This window comes from Aethalodelphis obliquidens, unplaced genomic scaffold, assembly GCF_003676395.1.
Source record: "Aethalodelphis obliquidens isolate GAN/ISIS:26980383/991018 unplaced genomic scaffold, ASM367639v1 scaffold3, whole genome shotgun sequence".
In the NCBI taxonomy this organism is placed as follows: domain Eukaryota; kingdom Metazoa; phylum Chordata; class Mammalia; order Artiodactyla; family Delphinidae; genus Aethalodelphis; species Aethalodelphis obliquidens.
In genome coordinates this window covers 82,392,083-82,408,697 of record NW_020837947.1, presented here as the reverse complement: position 1 = coordinate 82,408,697, position 16,615 = coordinate 82,392,083, and the positions used below count along the sequence as shown (strand labels likewise).

The 16,615-nt window shown below is 38.7% G+C and overlaps 1 protein-coding gene across 2 annotated transcripts in view; it reads left to right on the top strand.

Annotated features, from left to right (window-relative positions):
- ADGRB3 (adhesion G protein-coupled receptor B3) overlaps positions 1 to 16,615 on the top strand; it is a 798,133-nt gene that overhangs the window by 769,731 nt on the left and 11,787 nt on the right. For both annotated transcript variants that reach the window (XM_027093283.1, XM_027093293.1), the window contains 2 exons: positions 902 to 1,545; positions 11,649 to 11,684. In XM_027093283.1, coding sequence (XP_026949084.1) covers positions 902 to 1,545; positions 11,649 to 11,684 — 680 coding nt within the window. The remainder of the gene's footprint in view (positions 1 to 901; positions 1,546 to 11,648; positions 11,685 to 16,615) is intronic.

Here is a 16,615-nt window from a genome sequence, read left to right as displayed (position 1 = left end):
TCTTCCTTCTAGAGAGGCAAAAAGGAGAAAAAAACTAAACTATATTTTCATAAAGAATTATGAACTCTTCTGTTGATTGGTTTTTCCTTGGTGTGGTTTATGTTTTCATTTTGTTCTCTTTCTTACTACAAGTTATCATGCATTTTTAAGTTTTCTAAGTCATTATTTTGCAGGCTTAAAATGGAATGGAGGTTTTAGAGACTCATACAGCTTTTTTCTGCTTAAAGTCAGTTGGCACTTTTAATACCCCCTCAAGGGCATTGGAGCTTATGGATTGATCTTGTTAAAAAAATGCCTTACTTTTCCTGCATGGAACTGAAGATGATAAATACTTTTGAACCCTGCATCTACTTGACCATATGGACTTCACAGATAAATGCTCATTAGTTTTCAATGGGCATAATTTTTGAAGGGATTTCTGATGTAGTAGGATGAAATTCTCATTGATTACCTCTCTCAAGAAGTATTTTAATGAGTAGAACTTGTAGAATACTTTAGGGGAAAACCCTTTAAGAAAAAGTCAAACTCTTGTTAATATATCCATAATTTTATAAAGCCCTTTGCAGTAGACAGATGGAGAAAATTTCTCTGGTAATCTACCTTTCCCCTGAAAAGTTAGGCTGAGTTATTTAGGGTTAAGGCACTGAGATTTTTGAAAGTCTGTTCATCAGTTTTCCCATATGTTTTATCTGTGGGCTGCCTGAGAACTATAAGAGCATGTCAGAATCAACACAGAGTGAATGAGTAATTTGGACCATGTGCAAAAAATAGATATGTAATTTTTAATAATTTTTATTTTACTAAGGAAAATGTTTAGTAAAATGAGGGACAACAGAATACAATAGTAGTCAATAAGTGTGCATTAACTTTCTTTTATTTACTTTTATGTTCTAATTCACAGTTCTTCACAAGGATATTGGTCCTTGCCGAGCAGCAACAATAACAGGCACCCTCTCCAGGATTTCTCTAAATGATGATGAAGAAGAAAAGGGAACAAACCCTGAAGGGCTAAGCTATTCAACATTGCCTGGAAACGTCATTTCCAAAGTCATTATTCAGCAACCCACAGGTCTGCACATGCCCATGAGTATGAATGAGCTGGGCAATCAATGTTTGAAAAAAGAGAACAGTGAGTTGCGGAGAACTGTGTACTTATGTACGGATGATAATTTGAGAGGGGCGGATATGGACATCGTTCATCCTCAAGAAAGAATGATGGAGAGTGACTATATTGTGATGCCCAGAAGTTCTGTTAATACCCAGCCATCGATGAAAGAAGAAAGCAAAATGAATATTGGCATGGAAACCCTGCCCCACGAAAGGCTATTGCACTACAAAGTGAATCCTGAATTCAACATGAATCCTCCTGTCATGGACCAGTTCAATATGAACTTAGAGCAACATCTCGCACCCCAGGAACATATGCAGAATTTGCCCTTTGAGCCTCGCACAGCTGTGAAGAACTTCATGGCCTCTGAGTTGGATGAAAATGCGGGATTATCGAGAAGTGAAACTGGATCAACGATATCAATGAGTTCTTTAGAAGTAAGCAATGGAACAAGCCTTCCCTTGATATTTGAAAGTTAGATAGATGATACACTGATAGATAGACTGATTGATTAATAGATAAGAGGTAGATAAATAGATAGATAGATGGATGGATAGATAGATAGATTCATGGGGCACTGCACTGGGGGAGAAGGGTCACATTAGCTTTTGCAGTTATGTATTGTCTAAGAATTTGGGGTATGTTGTGTTTAAGATTCTGGACATATGCTTTTTCCAGTAGAGCATCAGAATCCCCTTTCTCGAGGTCATATTTTTAAAAATGAACCCTCTATGATTAAAATGATACCTATCTGTCATAATGGGAACCAAGTAGAGCACTCCTAAACAAACAGAAGATCCTCCTGATGTTTCTTGGGTACCAGAAGTCTTTTGGTGGTTAAAGTAGTTTCTGGATGGCACTACAAACTTTAAGCAAGGTCTGGGTTTTCTGTGTGAGGGCAGCTGTTAAAATAACAAAATTGGAATGTTTCAATGAGATCTACCATTACACTGATTATAGACTTTATTATTACCTTAGACTGATATCTTTCAGAGGAAATGTTTTTTTCTTAGCTCTTACAGAATTATGACCACTAAATGTTTTGGTCTTAAATTGTGAACTCTTGGGAGGGATGTAAATCAAGCAGATCAAGAGTCAGGACTCTGAGGTCAAACCACAAGGCTTTTGTGGAAAAGCAAGCTCCCCTCAGCTTCCTTTCTACCCACAAAGTGATGTAAAGAGTAGTCAACAGGTATCAATATCACTCATATTGTATTACAATTAATCAAGTAAGATCTAAGTCAAGTAAGACAAGTAATGTCTAGTTTTCTTTTGACATACCTCCTGTAACTGTTTTGTATGTGACTTTCATATCCTCTGTCTTGAAGTTTTGCTGTAAACCCACTGCGGATATATTGCATATGTTCAATATACAATGCAATATATGCATTTTTTAATATGTATTGCCAATTATCTTAATATAACAGATTATTTCATAAGACAATATAATCGGTTGCCTACTCTTTCCATCAGAAGTTTGTTGACAATATTCTAATGTTCAAAAGTGCCCAGAGGCAATTGCCCCTTCCTTCTTCCCACAAGACTGTGCCTTCTACGAGGCCAAGATGAAGAGACACCCTGAAAGGCTGGAGTGACTTGATGTGCGGTGTAATTTTGAGGGTTTTCCCAGCTGCATTGAGGAAATTCTACCGTAGATGGGAATCTAGGATAAATCCCTAAATTCTGTCGGTAGATCAGACCTAAACAGAATAGGGTTTCTGAGGAGAATCATTCTTTGGAACCAAAGGCATAGGGGCAGTGAGTCCAAGTTCACTCCTGAGTGGCTGGAGCTCCCTGTAGACAAGAGCGTCCAATCATTCTGAATTAGCAGAGTAGCCACTGTTTCCATCTCTAACTTGCATATCCCAGAGACTAGCAGGTCTACTAAAATAATGACCACGTAAGCACAAACTACATAACATTTATGCAAAATCACAGAAGTTTTTACAAGAATTTTCAGTGAGTGTGCATATAATAACATAACACTGTAAATAATCTTAAAGACCATATGGAGTCTTCTACATAGAATGGCTCTTTAAAGTGTGCTAGAGAGGTTAGAATGGAATTGCATTAAAATATTTTGCTTGCTATAAAAATGCTTTATGTCTAAAAGGCTTAAAACCTTGCTGGGTTTGATATTGTACAGGTTGTATGTGTTTGAACAGTAGACTGAATTTCTGAGTGCTGCTTTGTTCAGTGGTAATTTTTCCAAATCTCCATATCCTTATTATTAAGAATAAGCATCATATATAAGCGTGATTCAGCCAAAAGATCTGCATTTAAATGACTTAGAAATCACAAGGCTTACATCTTGAAAAGGAAGAAAATTCAGGATTCAGAATGAAATTTCAGTTCCTCATTTTCATTCTTTCAAAGAGTTTAATAGTTAGTAATTGCTTAGGGTGACCATTTTAGGAGACAGCTGAATATATAGATGTGGGAATGAATAATAAAAATTAGCATTTATATAGCATCTTTCATTAGCAGATCCTCAAATCACCTTAAAAACGTGAATTAATTAATCTTCGCGACACCTCTGGACGATGGATAAGTTGTTCTAATCCTTGAAGTAAAGTCATTTGTCCAAGGTCACAGAGTAAGTGCACAGCAAATCTAGGACCAGAATCTTTCTGTCCTGATCAATTTTACGCTGTCTCAAAGAGACAGTCATGTGCCTGAACATTAGCATGAGAGTAACTTTATAAAGTTCATTTAACCCTGGACAGACACTTGGTCTTATGGAATAAAGACGTGGAATGGATGAAGTGTAGATGTATACAGCTAGCAGATTTTGGAGACAAGACTGTGGCCATGAAGTGTGGTGGCCAGATTTTGGAGATAAGACTGTGGCCAGATAAAGTCTGCTGTGGCTTCCTTTGTGGGCAGAGTGAGCCACACTCTGTCTGCAGTGAACCAGCAGGTAAGCTGATATTCTGACAATAGAGGAAAAGCAGAAAGATGACTAGAGTACCTACGTGGATTGTGGTGCGCAACAGTAGCCAGGAGGTGTCTTGAGACCTAGAAGACAATACAGAGATGAAAGTGAGTGACTATGTGGCAGCCATGGGGCCATAGAACAATTTGAGTCTTCTCTGAGTGAGAAGGGAGGTTCCAGCCACAGGGGCATCCCTGCCTGGGAAACCGGGGCGGCAGAGGATGGCCAGATGCCTCAGGGACTTTTCAGGGATGGAATAAAAAGATGTTCCTAGTAATTCAGGAAGTTGTCTCCAGAGGAGTGGGTGTTCACAATTTGACAAAGTGGGAAGTGGTGGGAGAAGAAAAAGAAGAGGGTAAAACCTGGCAGTTGCAGCCCAGAAGTCAGTATTGTGAGGAAGAGTGCAGGTGAGGAAAAACAAGAGTCAAAGGAGAAGGAAACAAAGCCAAAGAGTGGGTGGAAGTATTTATTCAAATAAGCAGGAGGCAACAAAGCAAGAGGGAGGCTCCCCAGCCCTGAAGGCAGTGCCAGCAGAAAAGGCTCCAACCTCCAGGACAGCTTGTTCAGCTAATCCCCAATTATTCAGCGTAGAAAGTTTAATAAATGCATCAAGTTTTTTCGGCATAAAAGCATTTCCAGCTTCTCTCCCGTCTTAATATTATCTTGTGTCTTTCTTTCATGTAATATGTTATCTGCCAATTTCCGAACTGTATCCATTCCCAGAATGGACTTGTTAAGCGATTCTGAAAACTTTAGATTTCCACAATTAGGGATTCATTGCAATATGCACATGGTAGAATGTCTCACAATGGCTTCAGTCCTAGATGTCCTCTAATTGCTTAACACTGTCATCGGCATTTAAGTCATTCACCTTCAATTAATGAGCAAAATGCGTTGAGTGCATGGTATGTATATAAAGCACAAAACTACGAGGTACTGTGAAGCACGTGGGGAAAAAAGAAGTATCAGCGTTCTCAAGCCATTGAGCACTATATCAATAGTTATATCAATATAGTTATATCAATATCAATACCATTGAGCACAATATCAATAGTTATATCAAAAGTTATATCAATATAGTTATATCAATAGATATATCAATAGTTTAAACCTTGGGCTGTGGTTCTATTTACTTTTTGAAAAATTATAGATATATCAGTGTAAGAAGATAGGTCAATATTTGTCTTGACTTATTGGAACATTCGATGGCTTGTAGCTGGTAGATCTAAACAGGACACATTTCCTTACTCAAAGCCTTCCCACCTCGTGTGCAGGTCCAGGGCCCACCTTCACCCTTTTTCCCCTGTGTCTCTCGGGGTTGATACAGGTTCCTAGCTGGGTAAGAAGACTGGCCACTAGGAAACACTGTGAGAGATTGGAGGCTGGGGAAAAGAAGGAATCCAGGGTGTTTTCCTCCCTCTTTCTGCTTTGGGCAGTACCTCATGTCTCCTTAGCTGTTCTGTAGGGCCTCCAGCTTCTGCCAGGTGCCTCAGCCCCCGGGCTTAGGTCGAAGTGTCATCTCCCCATGTCCGTCCAGCCTGGTGGGCGGGGGTGGGCAGTAGCCCCTTCTCCTGCAAATCTCTGGGTTCCCTCATGGTCCCTTTTGTGGCTTCTCAGTTCCTCCATCACTGGGATTCCTGTGAAATACTTTGTTCCAATGTAAGCACATTAAGTGCTTAGCTTAGCTTTGCCTTAGCTTTTCTTATAACTAAACAGAGTTAGATAGTAAATTGCACAATTTCGTTTTTAAACAAAGTTCTGCTACTCCAGGTTTTCTGAACATTCCTATATAACTTAACAATGTATCTCAAAACATGCTCAGATAAATCTCTCTCAATGTATAAATGTATAAATGGGTACCATTCTAGGGTAACTTTTTATACACCAGTTTTCCTCTGGACATGAATTATAGAGCTCTCAGCATAATGGTTTTGAAAGGTAAAACACTTTAGCTATAGTGGCACATCGCAGGTGCTTCCCTTATGGCTGTTGTGAACATCAAATTGGATAATGTATGTGAAAACCCCTTTGAACATTGTAAGGGGCACTTCAGATGCAAGGTCGTGTGATTATTATTTCATTACCATTATATCTTGAATATCGGTAAAGAAACTTGTTTGCTGTACTAGGTCAGTATTCAGGAAATTAGACAAAATGTTATGGCCATACTTCTGTCACTAACAGAAACCATTGTAGGACTGACCATTGGGCAGAGTATCTTTTTCTTTTTTGAAAATTTTTTTCCTCATGTAGCTGTGGTGAAAGAAATGCTTGCCCTTCTTCAGTGTTTTGTTTTTGCTCCTGGATTAGGAAATTTTGTCTTTTATGCAGGCATACAAGCAAAATTCGCTCAAATAACTCATTTTTCAAAATTAATGATTCTCAAGTTTCATTTACACAGATATTTTGAATGGATTTGACATCAAAGCTTTCTCCTTGAGTGGGTTCATTGCTCAGTCTGTAATGGAAACTTTTAATGGCAGTCACATTGACATTTATTAGTCCATGGAATTTATTCTTCACTGTGAATCTTCTAGTATCTTGTCCAACTTAATTTGCAAAGGCACAAACAATGAAGTATTCCCTTTGAGAAACTATTCATCATTCTACAAGGCTTTGCTATGGACAGATGCCATTATACACATCCTTGCTAAGTATTCCTCTGAGTAGCCTCATACTGGTGTGCATTTTCTTACTCTGACATCATCCTAAAGAATTTTCCCCTCTCTTAGTGGTAGGCCTGTATTCTTCTAAATGGTCTCAATCCTCTTGGCTGTCAATAGATCTATTCAAAACGGTTTTCTTTGTGTATATAGCCCACATGCTTATCCAAATTCTCCTGGAGTATTCCTGAGAAAAAAAACAAAACACAACCAAAATACAAGTCATTCTTTCGGATTTGTTTGGCTTTCATAGTGTAGCTCCTTCAGTCTTTCATCAATAATTTTGTGAATGTCTACTATTATGCCAGACCCTCTGATAGATGCCAGGGATATAAAAGTGGCCAAGACAGATGTGGATCCTGCCCCGGTGGTGAATAAACACTATGGAAGAGACAGATGGTGAACTGTTAACAAATGATTAATCTAAAAGAGTGTGCTGTGCTGGGAAATAACCATGGAGTGTGAGAGACAGGCTTCTTTAGATGAGGTGATCTGGGGGGCCTTCTGAAGCTCCACGGGATGAACAATGAAGTTAAGGAGGAACATGGCTTGTGAGATGCTGAAGGATCGGGGTGTTTCAGACAAAAAAGAATTGCAGGTGAAGAGGTCCTGGGGCAGAAAAGAGCTTGGAATATTCTCATAGGATTAGAAGACACATATAGCACAGGGCAAGCTTCTTAAGTCCGAGTTGGAATAGGAAGAAGAGACCAGATTTTGCAGAACCTTGTAAAATGAAAGAAAAAATTGAGGACAGTTAAGCAACTGTCATGATCATTTCTCCATCCATCCATCCATCACTTTGATGGTTTGGAATGGAAAGGATTAGGATCCAGTGGTAGTGGGAGAGGTAGTAGAAGTGGAGCAGAAAGCTGGAGGACAGCTAGGAGACCACTGAGGTCAACCACACAAAAGACAAGAATGCCTTTGACTGTGGAGGGCAAATTAAGATATAGATATAGATATAGATATAGATAAGATATAGAACAGATGGCACTGCTGGTGGATTTGATGTGCAGGATGAGAGGCAGGGAGGGTTGAAGGGTGACTCCTAAATGCCTGGCTTCACCAACTAGATATGCAACATTTCCTGTGACAGGAAAGAAAAGGGTGTTTGCAAGTTAAAAGATGGTATTGAAAACCCTGGGAATGAATGATTTCATCCAAGAGAGAATATAAGAAAAAAGAAAACTATGGAACTCAACATTTAGAAGTCAGGGAGAAGAGAAAGAGCCAGCAAAGGAGACTTGGCAGAGAGAACTAGAGCAAATAAGAAGGAGGAAAAGAAAACAAAAGGAAAAGCTGAGAGAGATGAGGAAGGGATTAACCTTCAAAAGCTTCTGAGAGTCCATTAAGATGAGGAGAGAAAATTGACCTTGGAAACCGTCCAGATGGAGCTCACCTGAGACCTTGACAACAAGAATTTTAATGGAATGTTGAGGACAGAACAGAAGTCGGGGTGAGTTCTAAGTGGGAAATTAAGAAAAGGAAAGAGCATAAAAGAAATGTCACCTACTATGACAAAAAGGATGATTTATATCAAGTTATTTGGGAACTAGGGGATGTAGAGAGAAAGGGACTTATATCTTCCTAAAATACGTCAACACCATCCTGGCTTATTTTAAATTTGTATGTAGCATTTCTTAAATTATCAACTTATCATAAAAGTTGTTACGACTTGATCACTTTTCTTCATTGATTCTCATCTTTTAAACATATAACCATTCTTTCTAACCACTTTCCTACCTTACAATGACATTCCAGAGAGCTGAGAGGGACATTTGAATGAGCACGTAAGTCAGTCACAGTTTCCACAGACTTCAGTGCTTTGAAAGACTCTTCAGCACATTGCAAAACAGACTGAGAGATAATGAGTGTTATAATGAGGAACTGATAAACAGAAGTTAACATTCTGGTGCTTCCATTCCATCACAGATTTCCCAATGCAGATACTTCTTTAAGGTAAAATAGATTTTGTGATGGGAGACCCATCATGAAAGTGAAGTCTGCCACTGTGTTGCATCATGGCTCATAAACTATCTCATGTTAGAATGATTTTAAGTTATTTTATTTGACACAAATTATTGTAAATTGCCATCAGATTTTTCTCTCAAATAAGTGCCATATCGATGCGTTTTTTCTCCTTTAAAATATAATTGACAAGTAAAAGTTCATCTGCCTGACGTTGCTTTATGCTTGCAGAGCATCTCGGTCCCACTGCTGTCAGCCTGGGATTGACTGTATCCCGTAATGTTATTCTTGCTGAGTTCTAGGGGCAATCAGCAAACTACCTTGGCTATGAAACATCACCCCTTACACCACTGAGCAGTTACTGAGCCACAGCGGAGAAAACACAGGGTTTGCAGGCAGAATACCTGAGTGGGAATCCCAGCCCATGTGATAACTACCCAGGTGAAGTAGGCAAGTTATTTGAACTCCTCTGGTCCTCAGTTTTCCTCATTCGTAAACAGGGATAATGCATAGTACTTTCCTAACCATCCCACAGGGCAGTTAGCATGTTCAAACGTGAAAGCACTTTATAAAAGGTCTGAACACTTGGTCAGGATTGTGGGGACATGAATAATGTGCACATTTTATCTCCCTTGGACTCTCAAAGTCCGCCACATTTTTTTCCGCTCTCTAATTTTTAAGTCTTCACTGCTGTATTTTCCAGCCCACCTCTTCACCTCACCCCCAACTATCTTTCGGCTGCTTCAACTGAAATCTGCTTCACGTGTTCATTTCCTAGTCTAATCCCTCAAGGTTGCTAGTTCCACTATATACTCTTAGGTTAGAATGTAATTTTAATAAAGTGAATAGACGAGAGAGAAACTTATTTGTGGGGGTACATCTGTTTTCTTTTCTATGTTTCACATCTGCATAGGTGGCATCTGCTCTCATAGGGAGAATCTATCTCTGCTGTTCCTCTGGGTTCCTATCTTTTGTTCTTGTGCCTGAAATCGGCAGCCTTCAGCAATATGCATCCATCCACATTTCCAGTTCTTAGGCAACACAACTTTGCATTCAACGAAGAAGGTAGCACATGGCTGTTAGGACCTTTGCAATGGAGAAGCCCTCAACACGTGCAGTGGACGGGCCTCTTTGCTGACTAACTGAACGTTTTTCATTAGGTTTCACTATTTAATTTTCAAATGGAAAGCAAAGCATTAGACTCATGTTCTGTTAATAATTGCTTAACACTGTTTCCATGCTTGAATTTTGCCGTATTCGGAAAGAATTTTGCTTAACGTATACTTACAGAAGTGTGCTGCTGAGTCACAGTGCCAAGAAGGCAAAGCGTCCGAGAGCAGAAGGGAAACCCTGACGTTTGGTCTAACATCTCACAGCAAAGCGGGTTGCAGTGCGCTGGAGCCTGGCTGTTACACAGCACAGTCAGACAACAGCAGTGGCAGGGAGATGGCGAAGGAGGGCTGGGTTAAACAGCTTCCCACGCACGTCTCTTCTTGCAGGATGTCGCCAGGGCTGGCCTAGAGTCTGCTGGCCGCAGGGAGCAAAGTGAGCTCAGGCTGACTTTCCCTTGAATAAAGCAGCCTCCTTCTCAGCACTCTCCACAACGGCATTGAAAGACGCGGTTCTCAGTCTTTAAGCAGCCCCACCAAAATCAAATGATTTCAGAACTTCGAAACTTTTTATTAAACAAAATCTCTCTTTGGGTATGTTGCTTTCTGTTTACTGCAACATCCTTTGGGGGAGGTTGGTTACCTAGGAAGGTTCCAGGTCTATAGTGACGATTTTAACTCTCACTGGAGAAATTTAGTCATATTTTCCAGTAAACTGCATTAGTTCCTTTCTTTCTCTCCTGATACTCAACAGTTACAAGAATTTCTCACCTATCTTGGATATGATTCCCTCGTAGGTTATTGAAATTTATGCTATAGCTATTGGGATGGGAGAAGAGGAACAAATAAAACAGAAGAAGTTTGTCCAAAGGTTCATATATTTTCCCAACTTCCTGGATATTACATGTTGTTTAATATTTATTAATTCCCCCTGTATTTCATTCCCATTTCTTCAAAAAAGAAAAAAAAAAAAGGAAAAAAAGCATGTATGGAAACTTTTGATATCCAACAATTTGGTGAACTCTTTCTGTATTTATCAGCTATCTCCTTCTACAGCTAATCATTCTAAGAATCCAGTGACTGCTTAGAGCAGATGTTTAGAACACCTTCCCTGCACTAATATTATATAATCACATTAATTTCATTTTAATCATGTTTCCTGATTTTATCAAGGCATATTTACCTGTAACTAGATTCGGGAACCGTTTAACAGAGTCAGAGGCATAGTGAGGTATTTACATCAATATCCATGTCCTGCTGAGGTGTAGACTGTTTGTTATTCATCTTACTAAATTAGAACAAATACTTCAGCTCCTAATGCCTAGCACTGAGAGGGACTTTCCTGTCATGGAGGACTACCAAATACCAAGAAATTTATGGGTGAGGCCTATATAGAACTTTGGAATATAGACAGAGGGTTGGATAGAATTTGGTAGAAACGAAGATTGCAGGGGGATGGTGCAAGGTCTTGAGACAGCGAGATGATTTTCCCACACAGCTTTGAACGCTTTGTGTCTATAAAGTAGTTTTGCTGTAGTAGACCGAAAGTCTCCTTCAAGATTGAATGTTTTGTGTGAATTTTCACTTAAATTTCTTTTCCTTATTGAAAAAATTAGAGTTAAGAGGCCAAGAGAAATATATTGTATATTTATATTCTTCAATTTTAAAAGAAGTCCAAAGTGAAAATGGAATAATGTGAGTGGAATAGTTTGAAATCATAAAAATGTTCACAGATTCTTATGTGCAGGAAATACTTATAACACAATGAAGCAGGATGATCTTATTGAAAGCAGTAAATTTTGTTTTATTTGAATGACTGAACATAACTTTATTGGTTTTTCTTCTTTTTAAAAAATATCTAACAGAGAAGAAAATCACGATATTCAGACCTTGACTTTGAGGTAAGTGTCTAAGGATTATTTTTTTAATTTTAATTACTTGAATTCAAAGTTGGTGTATAATTACTTAAACATATTACCCTGTGCATCTATGTAGGGGTTCTACTTTTTTTTTAATTAAATGAGAAGTCAAACATTTTTAATTAAAATCCCTACTGTATAACTAGTTGTAGAAAAAAAAATTAAGTTCTAACTGCTTTAAATGTATGCTAAGACTGAGATTTTCCAGACAAGTAAAGAATCCATTCCATAAACACTAAGATAAGCAGACAATTTATGTTGAGAGTTGAACTTGGTCAATTTTTTTACCTCCCTCAGTTTGTTGGGAGGTAGGAATTTTGGTTTCTTGATTTTTCATGTTTAAAACAATTGTGTTTGTTTTACTTCAGTGAGGACGTGAAGAGAGCCGTGTGAGGGGCTTTGGCTGGGTAGCTAGGCTTCCTCAGGACTGATTTGCCTTGAGTCAGTGGTACCATAGGCTCCCTGTGGTACCTTCCAGACTCTTTTTTCCAATAGCAAGTGTTGGTTCAATGTGTTCCTGTGTTTGGTAAATGCTTTTTCACAGATATAAACAAGACGAAGATGTTCATTTTCCAATTTATATTGCTGCTGTAATACTGATGCTAGAAATTACTGAAATCATACCGTTTGAGCAGCTTGTGCTATGCACAAAATTAATGATGTTGGAGCATCACATAAAATGCACTTATGCATCTTGATAATTGGATATGATTCATAGCCTGCTGACATAATTGGATATAATACATTATCAATTTCTCCAGCATATTTGTACTGTTGTGATACTTACATAGAACTCAACACTCTTAGCTGATAGTCCTAAAATTACAGAAGCCTCCCAGAACATGGAAACTCGTAATTCCATCATTTCATTTATGTAGATGAGTGTTGTAGCTCAGTAATGCACATCAGGTATCAAAAGGGAGACAATTGTTTTTATTTACTGCAATGGTGAGCAAGTCCTGATTTTACCTTGAATAAAGTCTAAGGAAAATTGGTCTTTTTTAGGCATATTTCAGGAGTATTTGTACAAGATACAAAGTAATGGTAATGAATCTGACCTCAGTGATTACGTGGCACATTTTAGTACAGATGTGGCTCAATTGTAGTAACCTGGCACAGAACCAGTATTTCATTATATTCTAAATTGTTAAGGTAAAAGTATCAAGACTATAAATTCAAAGAGAAATAAGCAAAAGTCTTCACTTTTAGATTCTTTAGTGCCTTTTAAGGGACAGATATTTTAGGGTTTTTTCTAGTAATTCTTCAGGTAGTCAAAAGAGAGGATCATAGTGTGTGTGTGTGTGTGTGTGTGTGTGTATTCTTGAAAACAATCAGTTGTTGTGTTAGTACAAAGGGAAGGAGGTGGGAATTAACTCACTAGGCATCAATGATAAAATATAGTAAAAATCTAGATCTAAAATTGAGCCTCAGTGCAACCAACTGAAGTTATGTAATTGCCAGCACTGAAAAGGGATCTAATCATATGGTGTCCTTTGGAGTGTTAGAAAAATTGTTATTTTTCTTTTGTATTTGTATTTTTCTCTATGGCAACTGGTAGCAGACTCCCTAAGCGGATCCTTCTTCCTGTGCTTAGGATCCCAACATACAGCCAGGATATTATCGAAACATCTGCTGGTAAAGAAAGGAAGTGGCAACACTGCAACCCTGGATATTTTCTTGTGCTCTTTAATCGCTTTAGTTATTGCGTGATTTCTATAGGTGTCAAATCTTGCCAGAAAAAGTCTTTGAGGTATTACTTCTTTTTTGAGCAACCATTTAGTAGTGTTCCCCTTCGTCTATGTGCAACTACGCTTATGTAGCAGATGTCTCATAGATTGTGTTCAGAAAAGTTATGGCCGCATTGAGACGTTTAACACAATCTATCTGCTCTTTATGGATGGTCCTTGAAGAAGAGTTCAAGTTGTCCCCTCCCCATTTTAATTCAGGCTGGATAAATTAAGTATGTTTATGTCAGTCTTTCTGCTAACCCTCACCCAACCCCAGGAAGATTTACCACACAATGGCCAACTCAGGCATTTTGTCAGTGACAGAGAAACTTTGCCTCCTGGACTCCTGAAAGCATCTTCCCTTCACACACTCCCCAGAAACTACACATGAAAACAATATTCTCTTAACTCACATATCCATAAAACCCTGTGGGTAAGTGTCATACATGGGAAGAGCCCTTTCATGGAGCTGATCTCCAAGACAATATTGAGCAAAGAAAGCAAAAGTTTGACTGGTCATAAAATGGTGGAACATGGATTCTTACTTTCCAGAAAATACACAGAAAATACTGTAGTGATGACCCTATGTTCTGTGACCAAACCTGTTACTGGATTTGTATTCCCAACTCCAAACAGAGACTCGGTATATCGTAAGCATCCAATAACGTTTTGTTGAGTGAGTGATGAAAAATTGAATTTTTAATCTGGCTTGCTTTAGTAAAAAATGATCAAGCACTGTATCTGAGTTGGAGCAGAGAGCAGTGTAAAAAATGGACCACTATGGAGGTAACACCTCAAAGATAACCACATGGGACTTCAAAGCTACCCACATCAAATATAACTCAAGGAGCTAGAAATGGCAGGTAGAAATTCCCAGAGGAGGAAAAGGCATAGAGATTGGCTGAGTGTGGCATGTGCAAGAAACAAGAAGCAAGTCAAAATTCACCATAACATGGGGTCTATGGAAGAAAAGCACAGACAGAGGGGGTAATCTAGAAACCATATAATGAAGGGCTTGCAACCATGGAAACAATTACCTGATTTGTTACTAAAAGCTGCTAAGTCTTTTCTGTTGTGTTTTGTTTTGTTTATTTTTAGTGAGGGATATTTTTAGGACTAATCTGGGCTACAGAAAGATAAATATGGCAGTAATAGGAAGGAGAGATTATAGTATGGTGAATGAGGAAGTTGAAATATAAATTAGGAAGTGACTAGTCGAAGAAAGAAGAAATGAAGGTCCACTTCCTAGAGGTGGTAGGAAAGGAAATGGATAAAGGGACACTGCAGAGTCAAGATCAGATCCTTAACTGAGCATAGGGTCAAAAGACAGGGGAGCAGAAGAAAGATAGCTCTATGGGTCTGAGCCTGGGTTCCTACTAGTACCACAAACAGATCCAGGGAAGCCAAGGTGACATCTAGCTAGGATGAGTTGCATTTTAATACTTTAGGGATTAAGGTGACTAATATGATGTTAAATCAAAAATATTTGGCAGGTGGTTTAAAGTGTCTGTCTTGGATTGAGGATGAAGCTCAAGGAATTCTTAGGAACGCTATTACAAACCTCCATTCTGAAACCGTAATAGACATTGTTATTCTTTCCATGTTAAAAATACATGGAGAGAGGTATCTATTTTGTATCTTCTCCTGCAAAACCATGGGGATAAACCTTGTCACATTCTTCCATGGGAACCATGCAGCCTTTTAAACATGCCTTAGAATGTTCCTTTGACGTTTCTAGTGAGTCCTCCTCTCCCAGTAAACCCATGCTTCTCGCTCTGGGCAATGGTGGTGGGCAGCAGGCACAAGACAGCACCGATCCAGGGTGATCATGAAGTATCTTTGTGGGGACTTAATTTTATTGGAAGATTTGGGAGAACATAGTCAAGTAAGATAAAATATTATTTTATACTGATTTTATATCACTGTGAACACAGCTAAGCTATGACATAGAAGATAAAATTTAAATTAATTTCTAAATATCAATAGAAAGCATATGATTTCTTAGAAATGTCCTTTTCATAAAAGCCCCCTTCCTGCTTTGTCCCCGACCCCCAGCAGTGGGTACATTTTGTTAGGCAATCTGCACATTTTGGGAGGAAAAATTTGAGCACTGCAAACTTGGCTATATCCATCTCTTGTAGCCTCCTAAATTTAAACTGTTGCAAAATTATTTATTTGTAGCCAAGTATACTCTTGAGTGACAGTGACTATATATGTATATATATATATATATATATATATGCACACACACACCTTACTCGGTCTTTCCAGACCTTTTGTCTGGTTTCTTTTTAAGCCCCGAGTACATATTTATTCAACTAGAAACATGTTTGAAACGTAAATAGACACTGTAATGTCAGACATTTCAAATGGCTACAGGTTCTGTCTTATGGATACATTGGGACTCTGGCCAAAGAAAAGTGCATAAATCATCCCCTTCCCACAATGTGGCTTTGATTTGATAGTCAACCTTAATTCCTGCAGTGTCTCTTGCTTCCTTGACATGGGTTTTCCCATCACTGCAGACTAGTATTCAACAGCCCACTCTGGATTGAAGCCTGTAAAGCAGTGAGATGAGTAGAGATAAACCTAGTTTTATATGAGTAAATATAGACATTGGCAGTATAACTATATAAATGCCTAACAGTGAAAGGTAATTCAGGCCAAGTGGTTTCTAATTCCTAACAGCACATGATTTCCCAGCCCCATAATCTAAAGTTTATAGTCGGGAGATTCTCCAATTTTTTCTAGCAATTTCTTTCCATTTCTAAAAGTTTATATATAGTAAAGCCTATCTTATCTGTAATTCAGGCTTAAAGAGATTCCAACTCTATGATTCAAGACTCTGAATTTGGAAGAGAAAACCTTCAGTTTGTTTCAAACCACCTGCAGGCCCTTTATAAGACACTTGTACGGGAAATAAGGGAGCACAAGAGGACCAGAACAGAGAGGGAGGCTTTTTGTCTGGGGCCAATAAAATGAGTCTTCCCTCCAGTGGGGAGACCTCTTGAATAGAACGAGAGGGGGCAAGATTTATGATGGCCTTCCAAGGCCTATGTATCTATGACATCTCATTCATTTAATTTATTCCACACCCATCTGTCGAGCACCTTCAGAACGTCAAACACCGTGCTAGGTGTCAGGGAGGCAAAGTCACGGCCCACGAGGTGTTCAGAGACAAAATAA